The sequence below is a fragment of the Gallus gallus genome, chromosome 11, assembly GCF_016699485.2.
Source record: "Gallus gallus isolate bGalGal1 chromosome 11, bGalGal1.mat.broiler.GRCg7b, whole genome shotgun sequence".
In the NCBI taxonomy this organism is placed as follows: Eukaryota; Metazoa; Chordata; class Aves; order Galliformes; family Phasianidae; genus Gallus; species Gallus gallus.
In genome coordinates, this window is record NC_052542.1 from 1,990,883 (window position 1) to 2,006,267 (window position 15,385).

Below are 15,385 nucleotides of genomic sequence, written 5' to 3' on the forward strand. Positions count from 1 at the left end.
GCCCAGCCTGTCCCCTGCGAGTGGCAATGGCTCTGCTGTGGCTGCTGGGCTGCCTGGTGCTGGCGGGCTCTGCCCGTGCCACCCGCTCTTTGCCGAGTGCGTGGGGCAGGGCACGGAGCCGGGGGGGTGCGGGGTTTGGGGTGCGAGGATGAGGTGGCCGAGGTCCCACGGTTGTCCCCGTCCCGCAGGCTGCGGTGTGCCCGCCATCACGCCCGTCATCCGTGGCTACAACCGCATCGTGAACGGGGAGCCGGCGGTGCCCGGGTCCTGGCCCTGGCAGGTGTCCCTGCAGGTGAGCGCCCACCCATTGCGGGGATGGGGCCGGGGATGGGGCTGGGGATGGGCATGGGGCCGTGCGGTTGTGGGGCTGACAGCCGCTCTCGCCGGCAGCGCTACGGCAACTTCCACTTCTGCGGCGGGTCGCTGATCAGCGAGCAATGGGTGGTCACTGCTGCCCACTGCGGGGTCAGGTAAGCGCGGGGCGGGCGTGGGGCGGGCGCAGTACCGGGGCTGTCCGTGTGCCCGGGGCTCAGCGCCTGCCCTGCCCAGGACCACCGACACCGTGGTGCTGGGCGAGTACGACCAGGAGACAGCCTCCAGTGACGTGCAGAGGTTGGGCATCGCCAAGGTACGGCCGGTGTGGGGCTGCGTGCGTGCGAGTGCCGTGCTCAGTGCCGGCAGCGCTGCGGGGATGGGTGCCCCACGTTCACGCGGTTGGGTCCCCTCGCGCTCCTCGTTCCCCTCTGTATCAGAGCTCGCATCCCCGCAGAGCCCTTCACGGTGGTGCTGGGTCCCTCTGGTCCCTTGGTAGTCCTTGGGGTTGTGTCCCGGCGCTGTCCCCGGTGCCCCAGGGATGGAGCTCTGCCCACCGGGCCCCCAGCAGTCCCCCCAGCAGCGCCAACGGGATCCCTGCCTGGGTCCCGGGGTCCCCACCAGCGCTGGCTTTGTGGTCCCCACCCGCTCTGGGGCGGCTCTGAGCGCAGTCGCTCCCGAGGTCGGCTCCCGCCCCACACGTCCCCATGCGTCCCCCAGCACGCAGTGCCCCGCTGGGGTGCGGGCGCCGTCAGTGCTGCCGCTGCCGCAGGTCTTCCGGAACCCCAGCTACAGCTCGCTGACCATCCGCAACGACATCACGCTGATCAAGCTGGCCACCCCAGCACAGCTGAACGCCCGCGTGGCGCCCGTCTGCCTGCCCCAGGCCACCGACGACTTCCCCGGGGGCCTGACCTGCGTCACCACGGGCTGGGGGCTCCTCAACTCCAACGGTACCGCGGCCGCGGCCCCATCCCCGTCCTTACCCCCGGCCCAGGGCCGAGCCGGCACTGATGGATGCCCCCGGCACTGACGGATGCCCCCTGCTCTGCCCCCTGCTCTGCCCCCTGCTCGCTGACAGATGAGAACACGCCGGCCATCCTGCAGCAAGCGGCCCTTCCCCTGCTCACCAACGCGCAGTGCAAGCAGTACTGGGGCTTCCGCATCTACGACGTGATGGTGTGCGCCGGGGCCGACGGATCCTCCTCCTGCATGGTGGGTGCCCCAAAGTGCGGCCCCCGAGCCCCCGCCTCCCCGTGCCCGCGGCCCCCCCCGGCTCCGTACCCGCATCCTCACCCCTCTGCCCGCAGGGCGACTCCGGGGGCCCGCTGGTGTGCCAGAAGGACGGCGCCTGGACGCTGGTGGGCATCGTCTCGTGGGGCAGCAGCACCTGCTCCACCTCTACGCCTGGTGTGTACGCCCGTGTCACCAAGCTCCGCGAATGGATCGACTCCGTGCTGGCGGCCAACTGAGGCCCCAAATAAAGTTCCACTCTCACAACATGTGTTTTTGTGTCGCCAGGCGAGCAGCACTGCACTCCAAACCCCACGTGCAGGGCAGGGCTACTGAGCACGGGGTGGTGCTGGTGGCACAGGAACACACGTGCAGCACAGCTGGGCAGGCAGTGAGCAGCACGGTGCTGTGCAGTGCATGGAGCCACCTTAACGCCCGGCAGGAAGGGACAGCGGGGACACAGAGCAAGGCCCACAACAGCTCCTGGTCCCACCAGTGTGCACTGGGGCTGTCCGGGAATGTGGGGCTGCAGACAGGGTGGGTGGGACTGAGGGGCTCGAAGGTTCTGGGAGGGACCCAAGGGGTTCAGAGAGGGGTCGATGAGGGGTCCCAGGGTTTTCCAGCCCCAGGAGTGCAATGTGCTGACAGTGCTGCTGACCCCAGGGCACATCGGGTCCCCTCGCCCCACTGCAGACCCCGGGCGGATGCTCCACTGTACAGCATGGCAGCCAGGGTAACCTCTGGAATAATACAGGGTTAGACGGGATGCATGGAATAGGAATAAAATGAGGATGGGGATGGTTACATAGAGAGGGCCTGGGTGGAGATGGGAGAGGGATGGGAGGGCTGGTGGGACAGGTGTGGGCAAAGGACGGACAAGGATTGTGTAGGGATAGGGATGGGTAGGACGTGGGACGGGGCCACACAGGTTCTGTGGTCCCCATGGTGCGGCACACAGTGGTGTCTTGGCTGAGGATGGTGACCAGCACTTGGGCACACGGGAACAGGGCTGGGAGTCACAGTGGGAGCCAAGGCAGGGGACACAGGAATAGGGCAGGGGGGTGGGTGCACAGGGTCGGGGCTGTGCCGTGCACCAGGTACACACGGGGGGACTGCAGAGAGGGACTGCTCCCTGTGAGCTCCCTGTGCTCCCTGTGAGCTCCCTGTGAGCCCACACCTGGGCTCTGGGTGCCCGTGGCCCAGGGCTACCACGCCACCCACTGCGCTGGCACTGCCTCCCTCTGCACACCAACTGCACTGCAGCCCGGGTGTAGGTGCCAGAGGAGCACAGCAAAGCGTGGGTGGCTGTGGGCTGTGCAGAACTGCACCCTCACTGCTGCTTGTGCCCACGGCCAGCGCCACGTCCTGTTCCACATCAAGATGCTATGAGCAAGCCCATGTTACTGCTCTGCCATAAAGCACGTGGCACTCCAGCCATGCTCCAGCACCGCTGCTGTTTGAGGACGGGACACCCCAGCTGCTCCCACGGGGTGCCCACTCCCAGCACCGCACACACAGCCAGGCGCCAGGGGGATTTCTAGGCAAATCTTTATGCTGCTGTGGGACCAGGGGGCTGAGTATTGGGGGCGGCTGCAACTCCACGGCTCCGGGAACCGGAGGAAGCTTCCCCAGTGTTCAGAAGGCACCAATGTCGGTCTGCATTTCAGTTACAGCCGGTACAGCAAAACCAAGACTTGAAATGCAAAGATTCGAGCCCATCCATCCCCCTGGCTGCCCCTCACCCCCTCCCCCATCGCTCAGGACAGCATTCTTCATCTCCCTGCCGCTGGCTTGGTCTGTCTGCGCCACAGCACTACAACAGCTGGCCGATGTGCCGACGGAGCCCGCAGCATGGCTCCAGGACAGCAGGGCGGCCCCACTGCCAGGCCCATCTCAACTGGAGCAGAGGAACGAGCACAGAAGGGAGAGATTGCACCCCTGGCACTGCGGGCACGGCTCTGAAACCAATGTCGAGAGGAAGAGGAGGGAGGGGGATGACATCCGCGGCCCCTCGCCCCTGCATGAGTCTCTATGTACAGGTCTGTTACGCCGGGCAGAGGGCCACGGGAGGGGGCAACGGCACAGGGCCATCACATGGCAGCCAGCTGGCCCAGCACCATCCTGAACTGCTGCGTGCTGTTGGCGAGGTCCTTAACGCGCTCCACCATGTCCTTGGAGGCGGCGGGCGACGGGTAGTGCAGCGCGGCCGCTTTGGTGCTCACCACGATCTCCTTGAGCAGCTCGCACAGGAGGTTGCTGTAGTGTGTCACCTTGTGCCGCACGTCCTGTGCCTTGGCCTGGCGGGACAGCGTGTCGCCGATGAAGACGAGCTTGTGGGCGCTGAGGATGATGAACTTGCTGTGGGCCACGAAGATTTTCGGGGGCTGGTTGGTGCTGATGGCGGTGAAGAAGGCGTCGATGGCGTTGGTGAGCGTGGTGAGGTTGGCCTCGCACTGCTCCAGGTAGAAGAGGAGCAGCTGGCGGTCGGCGGCACACAGGGCCCCCCCGCCCCGCACAGGGCCATAGTGCTGGGGAGGGCTCCAGTTGGACAGGTCGTTGTCGATGGGCCGCGTCACCTCCTGCTCCAGCCGCTCAAACTGCTTCAGCTGTGGGGAAGAGATGGGTGTGAGGACGGGCAGGGTGGCCACTGAGCCCCACGGTGACGGCTGTGCCCCAGGGGATGCCGCATGGGACAGCGCCCCGATCCTCTCTGGCATCTGAGAAGAGCCAGACGGTGCTGCACAGAGCCACGGGGGGCTCACGGCCGTGGGCACGCGGGGAACAGGAGCCCAACCCCGCTGCCCTCCCCACCCCAGGGTCCCCGCTGTGCTGTGCCCGTCCCCCAGCCCCATTACCTGCTGGTGTTCCAGCTGGTCCTTGCTCTGCCGGATAATGTTGCCTTTCTCCAGCAGCTCCTTCTGCGTCTTCTCAAACTCCTCCTTGCCCTGAAAGGAAGGAAGGAGCATGAGAAGGGGGGAAAACCACAAACCCTGCCAGGATCGAGCCCCCCAGCCCTGCACCAGGATGCCCTCAGTTCCCACAGCCGCAGCAGGAGGGGAAAAACAAGACCCAGGCGAGGAGACACAAAGCTCATCCACGTCACCCGGTGCCGCAGGGTGCCCCCAGCCCGCACCCACCTGGAGGTGCACGTAGTCGTAGTCCTCCATCCAGCCGCTCTCGTGGTTCTCGTAGGGGCCCTCGGGTGACTCCTGTGCCAGCAGCTTGGGCGGGGAGGGCAGGGGACGCGACTGGATGCTGCTGGCCTTGTCAGAGGGGTGTGTGGGCCCGTGGCCATTGCCCTCGGGCGCCGGCTTTGTCCGTTTGAAGAGCAGAGAAGCATTGCCGTGCAGGAAGGAGGCAAGCTGCTTGGTGTCATCGGGCACGCCGCGCGAGTACATGACGAAGAGCTCCAAGTCGTCCGTGCCCGGCTTGCCGGCCACCAAGGCGCTCGGGGCCCAGTGGCACGCATCCAGCGCTTGGCTGTGCCGCCCCAGGGCCTGGTAGACCTCCTCCATCTTCTGCAGCTGCTTGCTGAGCTTGGCGTACAGCGAGCGGTCCGAGGCCTGGGCGGCATTGCCCACCGCCCCCCGGGCGAACTCCAGCAGCTCCCGGAGAGCCGTCTGCACGCCCTCGGCCGCCCCGTGGATGCCGGCAGCGTTGGCCTCCATGTGCTCGGGGCTGCGCCAGTTGGTGCTGATGAAGGACATGAGGCAGGAGACGGCGCTGCTGACGCCGAGCTGGAGCTTGGCCAGCATCTCCATGGCAGCGTCCAAGTCCAGGGAGAACTCCCTGCCAGCCCCTTTGGGCGGCTCCTTCACGGGCACCGTGTCCAGCGAGGAGGTGGAGATGTTGCTGCGGGTGCTGCCCGTGCTGGAGGCCGAGAGACGCTTGTTGTCAGGCGCCTTGGCCTCGCGGTCCACCTGCGGCGGGACGTCGTAGATGTACTCACCCTCCATGTCCACCGAGCCCTTGCCGGGGGCGTGCAGGTCCCGCGGCACGTCGTACACCTCCTGCGAGGGGAAGGCCGACCCCCCCAGCTTCTTGAGGCTGGGAGGCACGTCGTAGATTTCGTGGGACAGCGAGGGCTCGGGGGCGGCTTTCCCGGCTGCCGGCGGCACGTCGTAGACGTCCTCTGGCAGGTAGGGTTCCTGCTGGGTGAGGACCGGGGGGTGGCGGGAGGGCTCGAAGGCTTTCTGCTTGGCGAAGGCGGGGGGCACATCGTACGTCTCCTCCCGCACGGGGCCATCCGGCACATCCTTGCTGACGGAGGGCGGCACGTCATATACCTGCAAGGGCAACGTCGCGCAGCGTCAGTGCGGCTGGAGCCACACATGCACACCAGCCCCGCTCCCATGGGCCCGCCGCGTAGTAGGGAGGCAGAGCCGTGCACGTGCCCGAGGCTCTGGCTGCACCCTGGTGCACGTAAGCACTGGCTCTGGGCATGCCGTGGGCACGTGGAAGGAGATGGGCACACCGCAGCCCGGCAGCACCCCCACCCTCACGTGCCAATTTTGGTGCACAGGCTTTCCCCGCAGCACTTACGGTTTGGTGCAGGTTCTTCTCCACGCTGGGGGGCACATCGTAGATCTCCTGCCCCGGGTCCTGCCCATTGGGACCCTTGACTGCCATGGGGGGGGTGTCATAGACCTGCTGGGAGGAGACAGGACAGCACGTCAGGGGCAGGAGAGCAGCCCCAGCACACACACAGAGGGGACCCCGGCTGAGCCCAGCGCTGGGTGCCACATCCCCGCAGCCCGCCACCCCGCTGCCACCCCCCGCAGCCCCACAAGCAGCCTCACGCCCCGGCTGACCTGGCTGGGTAGCGCACCGCGCACGGGCGGCACGTCGTAGATCTCCTGGGAGCCCGAGGAGAGGAGGTGGCGGGGAAAATCGTATTCATCCTGCTCACCCTTGGGGGAGTCGTAGACGTACACCTGCCCCACGCGGGTGGGCAGCAACACCTAGGAGAGAGGGGAAGGGCTGAGCCTGGCGCGTCCCCTCCCTCCCGCCCTCTCCGAGCCCATCCCGGTGCCGGATGCGGAACGGAGCGCTGAGACCACCGGGCGGTGGGTGCCCACGCGAGGGCGCTGCCCGGCCGGCCCGCCGCTGTCACCGCGCTCAGTGCAGTGACGCGGAGGGACGGAGATGAGATCACCGGTTATTTATAGCAGCGAGCCTCGGCTAGAGACAAAGCCCAGCCGGCACGGCCGCCCTGCGCGGATGGGAACGGTGACCCAGAGATCAATTTGGGCGCCAAGGGACCCGCTGATGCCCGGAGGACGTGCCCACGTCCCTGCACGCTCCTCGGTGCAATGTGGCGCGCGGCAGCCATAGGAGGCTGTGGGATGCTCCCAAGCCATGGGGTGCCCTGGCCACGAGGCACGGCGCTTGGTGGCCCCTTTTGCCCGGTGGATATGGGCTGCCTTCCAGGAAAACACAGCGTATCACGGGCAAAAGCGCCTCACTCCTCCCCCCTCCCCCCTCCCCCTCCACACCGCAGACCGGAGCCCGAGCGACTCCCAGCCCCGCAGCACCCATCCAGCGCCGCAGCCGGACTCCCGTCTTACCTTTCCCGAGGGCTTGGGCCCTTCCCAGCTCCTCGCGTCCAAAGACGGGGGCACTTGGTAGATGTCTTGAGCCTGAGCCACTGAGGGAGGAACCTGGTATATATCCTGGGGGGGGCTGGCAGAGCCCACGGGGTACGCGTCCGCCGCTTGGCTCAGGGACGGGGGCACCTGGTAGATCTCCTGCCCGGCGCTGGGGAAGGCGTGGGGCGGCGTTTGCTTCGGGTAGGCTGGAGGCTGCTTGGCCGGAGCCGGGGGAAACTGTCCAGAGGGCGCCGAGCCCGAGTAGTGGCCCTGCTGCCCCTTGCCGGGAACGGGCATCAAGTAGACGTTGTCCCCTTGGGGCACGTAGGAAGGGTGCATGGGGGTGTACTGCGAGGCGGGCGACAGCGGGGCGTACCCCCCTTGGTGGTGGTACGGCAATGTGGGCTGCGGCGCTGGCGGTGCCTGGCCCTGCCCCGGCCCGGCCGCCTGCTGCTGCTGCTGCTGCTGCTGCTGCTGCTTCTTGTCGTACATCCCCACCAGGATCTTGAGGCGGTTCCCCGGCACGATGCCCTGGCGGCCGTGCAGCGAGCAGAGCCACCAGCCGTCCAGGCCCTGCGTGTTGCGCTCCAGCACCGTCATGATGTCGCCTTTGCGGAAGGAGAGCTCGTCCGGCGACTCGGCCACATTGTCGTACAGCGCCTTGGCCAGCACGTTCTGCAAGAGAGCCCCGCGCCGGGGCGGGTCGGGAGTCATCCCTGATCGCCCGTCGGGAGGACGAAGGCTGCCCGGCACCCGACGCGGCCCCGGCACTCTTCGTCCTCGCTCCGGCTCAACCCATCCTCCCCGGAGGTGGCGTCGGGAAGGGGACGGACCCCCCGCGCCTCCCGGTTTCGGGGACCTCCTCTGCCTTTCCCTCCCCTTCCCGCCGGGGAGGAAGTGCCATGGAGGTGACTCAGCCCGCACAGAGAATTCCCCCCCGGCCGCCGGGCGGGCAGAGGGCACGCGCGTGTGTGTGCATGCGTGTGCGTGCGTGTGTGTGCGTGTGTGTGCGTGTGTGCCCGCGTCCGTGCCCGCTGCCGGCCCCCTCCCGCCGGGGATGCGGCGGTGCCCCGTGCGGTACTCCCGCTCTCGGTGCCCTCCTCCCGCCGTGCTCACGACGCGCCCGGCAGCGCTCCGCAGCCCCGCAATGGAAGCGGCCCCCGATCCCCGCCACCCGCAGCCGCGGCCGCGGGACGAGCCGTGCCCGGAGCGGACGGGCAGCGCCGACCGCCGTTAGCGGCGCCCCGCGGCACGCCGTCCCCGGGGCTGGAGGGAGCGGGGGGGGGGGGAAGGGGGTTGGTGGTGGCGACGGCGGCGGGGCCGCGATCCGCTCCCGGAGGCCCCGTCCGGCCCTTCCCCACCCGACGGGCCCCGCTCCCGGCGCTCGGGGTCCGGCCGCGCCGTTGGGCACGGAGCCGCGCCGATCGCCGCGCCCGGTCCGGCCCCCGCCGCCCGGCCTCCCCCCCGGCCCCGCCGCCCGCCCCGCAAGGTGACCCCGCTCACCAGGTAGTTCATCTTCGCCCGGCGGGCGCGGCCCCGCGGCGCGCAGCGAGCGCGGCCCTACTGAGCTGCGGAGAGCCGCGGCCTGCGGCGGGCGGCCGGCCGGGATGGCGGTGGCGGCGGCGGCGGCCGCGCCGGAGGGATCATTCCAGCGCCGTGCCAGCCCGGGCCCGCCGGCCCCGCCCCGCCCATGGGCTGCGCCGCATCGACGGGAGGCGGCGCTGCGGCGGGAGGGAGCGGGGCCGCGCTGGGGGCCGGGGGGGGGGGGGAGGGCCGAGGCGGGGGGGGGGGAGGGCCGGGGCCGGCGGTCCTACCGCCGTCCGTCGGGGGGCTTCCCTGCCCTTTTAGGGCTTTTCCTGCCCGTGGGAGGCACGAGGCCGCCTGGGCGCTGCCCGTCGAGGCCGCGATGCCGCCCCGCAGCCGCCCGTCCCCTCGGGGGCGGCGGTGCTGCGGTCGCGTCCGCAGACCGCAGGCGGAACTCGGCGGCTTCCGCTCGGCGGTAGCGGCGCGGGGCCACCCCCGGGCACGGGCGCTGCGCGGCTCCGAGCGTCCCCGACCGGCAGCCGTCCCAGCCGGGCACCGCCGTGTCCCGTCCCCGCGCGGAACGTCCCACGCTGCTCCCATTCCCCGAGGGAATTCGGTACCGAAAGGGAAACTAAAGGGAAATTCCACGTGGAGCAGGCGCGGAGAGGTGCTGCAGGACCCCAGATTTGTGTGCCCTGTGTATAGGGACAGACTCTTCAGCGAGGGCACAAAGGGAAGTGCTTTCAAACTAACAGGGCAGATTCAGATTGGAGCTAAGGAAGAAGTTCTTTACACTCAGGGCGGTGGGGCAGTGGCACAGGCTGCACAGAGAGGTGGTGCTGCCCCATCCCTGCAGGCAGCCGAGGTCAGGGAACGGGGCTCTGAGCACTGCTGGAGCTGCGGGTGTCCCTGCTCAGTGCAGGCAGTGGGAGCAGATGGCCTTTAAGGTCCCTTTCAACTCAAACCGTCCTATGATTCAATGATTCCATGACATGTCGGTGAGCCCAGCCCAGGGCCGAGCGGGGCACAGATCTGTGGGTCCGCCGTGTTGGGGAAGGGGTGGCTCTGGGCCCTGCAGAGGCTGGAGCTGCCCCAGTGGGAGCAGAGGCCCTGCATGGAGCCGCCCGGCTTTTGGCTTCTGGCTTTTGGCCGCTTCCTCACGGCTCCATCCTTCGGAAAGCCGCCTCCCGCCTCCCGGAGCAGCAATAGGATTACACGGGACTGAGTCTCCTAGCAATGAACGGATAAATAAATCCTGTAAGGCAGCCGGGGATTTATTAGACTTCAATATTGGGGAAATAATGAGGACATTCCTCTTGGCTTGTAATATCACGGGACCCAACAGGATCACAACAGGGCTTTATCCCCACGCCTTTCCGGGCGCTGGCCACGCGTTCACCAGGGGCAGAGACGTTTTGTCAGGCTGCAGCCAGCCCCATTCCTTCCCAAAGGGCTGCCCATGCCCTGGCACAGCCCATAGCTTGTCCTGGGAGAAAATAGCCACGTTCCCGTTCTCTGCAGCCTGCGCGATGGGGAGTTGGGATGGATCCCACAAGGGACCCCACAGTGGAGCCATGGGGCGGGCACACACAATGGCAGCCTTGTCTGGGGCTGAGCACAAGGGGCCGTTCAGCACTGCCCAAACAGCTCCCAGCCCACGGGGATGCGGCGGTCATCTGGGGGGAGTGCAGTTGGGGGCTCTGGGCCAGGCTCTCTGCGGGAAGGCAGGTGGTGGAAATGGCCAACAGAGTGCTTTTCTGCTGTGTTTTATCCCCTTTTTTTTTTCCTTTCTTTTTTTCCAATTCCTAAGCAGCCAAGCTGTGTTTTCGGCAGCCCTGTAAATCACTCCTCATCTTCAGGAAAGGGAGGCAAGAAACACATGATCCAAGCGAGGAAACATGCAGGACGCTGGGGAGAGCTGGCAGAGGACAGCAGAGCCGAGCCCTGTGCTGGAACTGGAGCTGCCACCTCCTGCCGGCCCCCACCCTGCCCGGGGTGCAGCGGGGCTGGGACTGCACCGGGACGGCCTGGGATGGGCGGCAGAGGCGCAGCCATTCCCTGCTGCTATGGAGCGACTGGCTTGGAAGTGCCGGGAGGTGCAGATGTCCGTCCTGGCAGCCCCACTTTGGTGCCGTCCCATTTCAGGCTTGTTGAAGCAGGTCGATAAGAGCTTGCCCTGTGTGTAACGCGGCCAAGGGCTGCGGCTCCCTGAGCACGTGGTGTTTTGTTCGTGTCCATCCACAGCACATCCCCAGCGCAAGGGCTGACTCAGCAGCCGACACGTGAGCCCAAAGCTCAGCCCAGGCTCAGGGCTGAGGCACGGGGCCAACGCCGGCGGCGAGGATGGGGCTGGTGCCGGTGTGGAACGGTGCAGGAGATGGCTGTGGCTGCCCCTGCCCTGCAGCATCCCATGGGGACAGCTGGGAGGACCACGGGCACACAGACACCACGCAGCAATTTCCATGATCACGGTCACGTGTTCGTAACAGTGACCCTCAATTTCTCTGCACTCTGCTTCCCAAAGCAGCCAGGCTGTGAGCACACATAGCGCCAGGATGGAATACTTTATTCACATGAACAGACCCTGGCCCGGCCTGCCTGCTGCAGCTGCTCTCAGCTCCTCGATGGAGCGAACAAGGGAGGATTTCTTCATCGGCTTGCTTCAAAACCCCCAGCACCATCAGACCCCGCAGACAAGTGCAGACAGTTCGGCTTTGTCTGGGCAAGAGCGAGGAGGGGCAGGGGAGGCTGCGGGGCTGGCAGAGCAGGGAGCAGGGCTCCAGCCCCACAGCCTGTGCACATGCAGCAGCCACAAAGCCTTCCTGCAGCCCCTCTCACCACCACACACGTCAGCAGAGCTGGGTTCTGGTTTGCGTGCAAGCACGGCAGCACCCAGCGGTGGCGAAGGATCGGTGCCAAGGGGTCACTTCTGTCACCTCCCGGGTGATGGGACCCTCACAGCACGCCCTGCCCACTGACAAGCACCCTCCCCAAACATTACAGTAAAAGGAAAAACCTGCCGGGACGTGCAGGATTGGGTAGAGAACAGTTTCTGTGCCCGGCGGCCAGGCGGGGGCTGGCATCCCCCAGCTGGGGCACAGGGCCAGTGGGACCCCACGGCCATCCCCAGCCCTCAGGGCTTCATCCTGCTCAGTCTGATGTCGCGCTCAATCTCGAACTGCCTGTGGTCCACACGCTCCAGGAATGCCTTCCTCTCGATGTACCTGTGGGGAGCAGAGGCAGAGGTGGTGTTAGCAGCACCTGTGACTGGGACAAGGGGACCCAAAGGGACGGGCAGAGGGAAGGGGTGGCTGCCTCCGCCCTCCCGCTCTATGCACCAGGCATCTGCGGATGCTAAGCACTGCAAGGAAGGAAGCGAGCACAAAAAGCACCTTGCTGCTTGTTTATGCCGTGCAGCTGAATTTTAATACACTTTGCTGCAAACCCTTGCCACGGACAGCCCGGGGCTGTGCTACTAATTAACCTACAGAGGGAGCGAAATTGCAATTCAAAACAGGAACGGTAATTGAATCATCACAATTGTTTTGCATTTGTTCTGCAGTGGCAAACACTCGGCTGTCACCACAAGGTCACTGTGCTCAGGCCTGGCTCTGCACAAGGCACGCGAGCTACTGTGTCCGGCTCATCTCTGCCTGCAAGCAACACCCAGAGGAAGGATCAGCATCGCCATGCCCTGCCCATTACTTCATCCCAATTCATGTCAGCAGCTGAGCTCCCCGCGTCGGTCCCCGGTAGCATCCCTGCTGCCTCCTGATCACATCTCAGCCCGCCTCGTGCTGACAGAAGTGGGTCAGCTCCTTGCTGCCATGCCCAGCTCAGTGTCACCGCTCGGTGCCACGAGGATGATGCGCTGGCTTTGGAGGAGGCTCCACGTGGCCACCTGGCCCAGGCAAGGCGAGTGGAACACATGCTGAGACCCCTGCCCCACACCGGCTCAGGAAAGGCGGTGGGGGAGTGCCGCTTCCCGTTGTCCCCACGAGTGACCTGTGCCTGGGGGCAGGCCAGGAGAGGCCAGGGGAAGGAAGCTGGGGGGGTTCCATTGCGTATCGCAGTGTCACAGTGCCTTGGTTTGCAGTTTTCCTCCCCCTCCTTGGCTGAGCACAGACCCCAGGCACGGTCCATGGGGCAGCTGAGAGCAGAGCCTCCGCAGCAGGAGGCAGTCCCTGGGCAGAGGCTCACTCCAGGGCACTGATGCCGATCACAGGCCAGGAACAGCCAGAGCAGGAACCGCAATGTCACCCTACGGCCAGAGAACAGCGCTGTGGGGGACACAACAAAGTAAATCATCAGCAGGCACGGAAAGGGGCAGCTGTGATGAAGTGCAGGCAGAGGGGGTGCACCTTCTGGGAGAAGAGGCTGCCCCTGCTAATGAGGGTGCTGCGAGGCTTCTGCAGGTGCCTGCTGTCCCCTGCCACTCTCCATCCATCACCAGGGTGAGCCCTCGGGCGCTGCCTGCTGGGCCTGCCCTACAAAGCTGGCCCCATTTGGAGGCTGCTGTACATTTCCATTTATAAAAGACATCAGAGTGACAGAGTGAGATCGCTGCATCCCTTCCCAGCTCCAGTCCCACCCTGCAGAACCAGGACAGGTCCCTGGGGTCTGACACAGCCTGGGTCCTGCTGCGGGGGAAAACGGGTCTGGGACAGAAGATACGAGGGGTGGGAAAGCAGAAACAAGGGCAGGTGGGTGCAGGTGGGGGGCAGCGGGTGTCCCCCCACACCTTGGGCACCATCAGCACAAAGAAGGGGTGGTGGTGGCTGCCATGAAGTGAGGACACGTGGTGTTTCAGCAGGGATACAGTGCTCTCCTCGCCAGGCAGATGTGCCCATCTGCAAGGCAAGGTGGGGAGCAGAGATCTGTAACACCCGCAGTGCTGCAGTGAGGTGGTGCCCTGTTGGGTTGAAGGGTCAGAACCGCTTCTTGCAGTCTTCACAGATGTGTCAATGATTGCTCAACTGATTGCTGAAGGGGCAGAGGCTCTCAGCCTGCCTTAAGAAAGCAGCTGTTATAAAATACGGATCCAAAACCCAAACCCAAAGCTGTCAGAATGCAGAAGCTCTGAGTTTTTCCAGCAGACAGAATAAAAGCACAGCTTACATAAAAATACACTTTACAAGCTGTCCACTAAAGCAGTTACATCTTCCCAAGCTTAGCAAAACACTTGCAGTGGAAACGCCACTTCTGATCTTATTACCCTTCCCTGCAGTGCATGTTATTAGCTTTCTGCTTTATTTACAGCATTGTCATTTGCTTTTATGACGCTTCCATTAACTTCATTGGCATGAGCATTGCTTGGTGCACACAACCGATGCCCAGCGCTGCCATAATCTGTAACGCACCTTGCCAGCTGCTCCGGGTTTGCATACGTTTAAATGCAGGGGGATGGCAGGCAGATGCAGCTGGAGCATGCCATTGGAGGAGCAGGATGAAGCCATACCTCCCCATTGGAGAATTGTTTTTTTTTTTTAAAACAAAACAGGGCAAAGGCAATCGTGTTTCCTTGTGGAGTGCTGCGTTAGACCGGTTCGGGCCACCAGCAGGTGAGATAAGGAGCAGGCAGGCTGTGCGTCAGCTGGGCTTGGGGTCACGAGGCTGTTAGCAGAGCAAGAGGTGTCTGCCTGTACCTGCCGCAGGCCTCACCTGTCCTCCTGTAATACCTAAAGCAGCTTTACGTACCCTTAGAATAAATTCTTAAGAAATCCCACAGGTTTCCTGGACTCTCTGTGGCACGCGATGGGTTCCTACGCACGTAGGAGTGGTGGGAAACTCGACTCTGCAATCAGATCCAGCCCCTCTTACCCATCTTTCCCTCGGTTGTGGATCGCCAGCTCCTCCACAATGCCCTCCTCCTCCTTGAAGTTCTCCCAGTCCAGCTTGGACTTCTCCAGCGTGCTCATCTTCTGTTTTTTGGAGCCGATCTTCCCCAGGAGGCTGCTGATACCGCTCGGCCTCTTCACCCTACAGGAGACAAGGAGCAAACCGTGCTTCAATACAGGGGGCCAGCAAGGAGCAGCAGGGCTGAGACACTTTATGTGCACACACGGTGGGCTGGCTGGTGGCGAGCAGATGGGCAGCAGCCCCAGCAGCTCCAGGCAGGGTCTCGCTGCCCACAGAGCCTGCTTGGCTGCTGCCCTGGAAGCGCCGAGTTCATTACACGCACATCTCGAGTGCCGGCTTTTTTGTCAAAGGGCTTTTTCATTTATCTTCTTAAGAGAACAGAGAGCTTTCAGGCCAAGAGAGATCATTAAATCATCCAGCTTGACCCCTTGTATACACCAGGCCAAGCCATTCCACTGATCACCTCCGTGCTAAGCCCAGCTCTTTGTCTTTGGGTTAAAGTGTTATTTTCTGGAAGGGATCCAGCCTCAGTGCGTCACCAGTGCTGACAACACATCTAGGAATTAACCATTTCGGCATTACATTCCAACTCGACCTCAGCTAGCTTCAGATTCTGGCTGCTGCCATTTACTCTGAGCCCAGACACCCTTTGGATCCCAGGCTGCTCTCATCAGTTGTTCACTCACACACCTACGTCTCAATGTCGTTTTGTTTTTGATGAACAGCTGGAGCTCTTTGTAACCCCACTGAGACACGTGTTGTCCCAGCCCCTACTCCGCTTCTGTCTAAGCTTCTTCTAAGCTTCTGTCCCCCTGCTGAAGGTACCAACCACCTGTAAGACAGGAGCACCAGAACCCACCACCAGGAAC

General features: G+C 64.6%; 3 protein-coding genes across 6 annotated transcripts in view; 1 reads left to right on the forward strand and 2 right to left on the reverse strand.

Annotated features, from left to right (window-relative positions):
* The first annotated feature begins 9 nt into the window (after positions 1 to 9).
* Positions 10 to 1,812, forward strand: LOC121106428 (chymotrypsinogen A-like). The gene is made up of 7 exons (XM_040646033.2): positions 10 to 96; positions 189 to 292; positions 391 to 470; positions 550 to 628; positions 1,085 to 1,265; positions 1,394 to 1,527; positions 1,623 to 1,812. Exons 1-7 carry the CDS (start codon positions 27 to 29, stop codon positions 1,782 to 1,784), a joined length of 810 nt encoding a protein of 269 aa, XP_040501967.1. The 5' UTR covers positions 10 to 26; the 3' UTR covers positions 1,785 to 1,812.
* Positions 1,813 to 3,075: 1,263 nt separating this feature from the next.
* BCAR1 (BCAR1 scaffold protein, Cas family member) lies at positions 3,076 to 8,867 on the reverse strand. Of its 4 annotated transcripts, none has more exons than XM_040646032.2 (7): positions 8,637 to 8,867; positions 7,113 to 7,808; positions 6,357 to 6,506; positions 6,088 to 6,192; positions 4,683 to 5,831; positions 4,401 to 4,490; positions 3,076 to 4,151 (listed from the first exon to the last, which is right to left on the reverse strand). In XM_040646032.2, exons 1-7 carry the CDS (start codon positions 8,646 to 8,648, stop codon positions 3,636 to 3,638), a joined length of 2,718 nt encoding a protein of 905 aa, XP_040501966.1. In that variant the 5' UTR covers positions 8,649 to 8,867; the 3' UTR covers positions 3,076 to 3,635. The 4 variants fall into 4 exon arrangements, with proteins under 4 accessions (XP_040501966.1, XP_025010024.2, XP_015134706.2 ...); XM_025154256.3 differs by having other exon boundaries at positions 6,088 to 6,195; XM_015279220.4 differs by lacking the exon at positions 8,637 to 8,867 and having other exon boundaries at positions 7,113 to 7,945.
* A 2,335-nt stretch (positions 8,868 to 11,202) lies between these two features.
* The window catches only part of CFDP1 (craniofacial development protein 1), a 50,873-nt gene continuing 46,690 nt past the window's right edge, over positions 11,203 to 15,385 (reverse strand). The window contains exons 6-7 of the mRNA NM_001001189.2: positions 14,478 to 14,636; positions 11,203 to 11,881 (exon numbers count right to left, since the gene is read on the reverse strand). Of these exons, the coding sequence (NP_001001189.2) occupies positions 11,791 to 11,881; positions 14,478 to 14,636 (250 nt within the window). The 3' untranslated portion in view covers positions 11,203 to 11,790. The remainder of the gene's footprint in view (positions 11,882 to 14,477; positions 14,637 to 15,385) is intronic.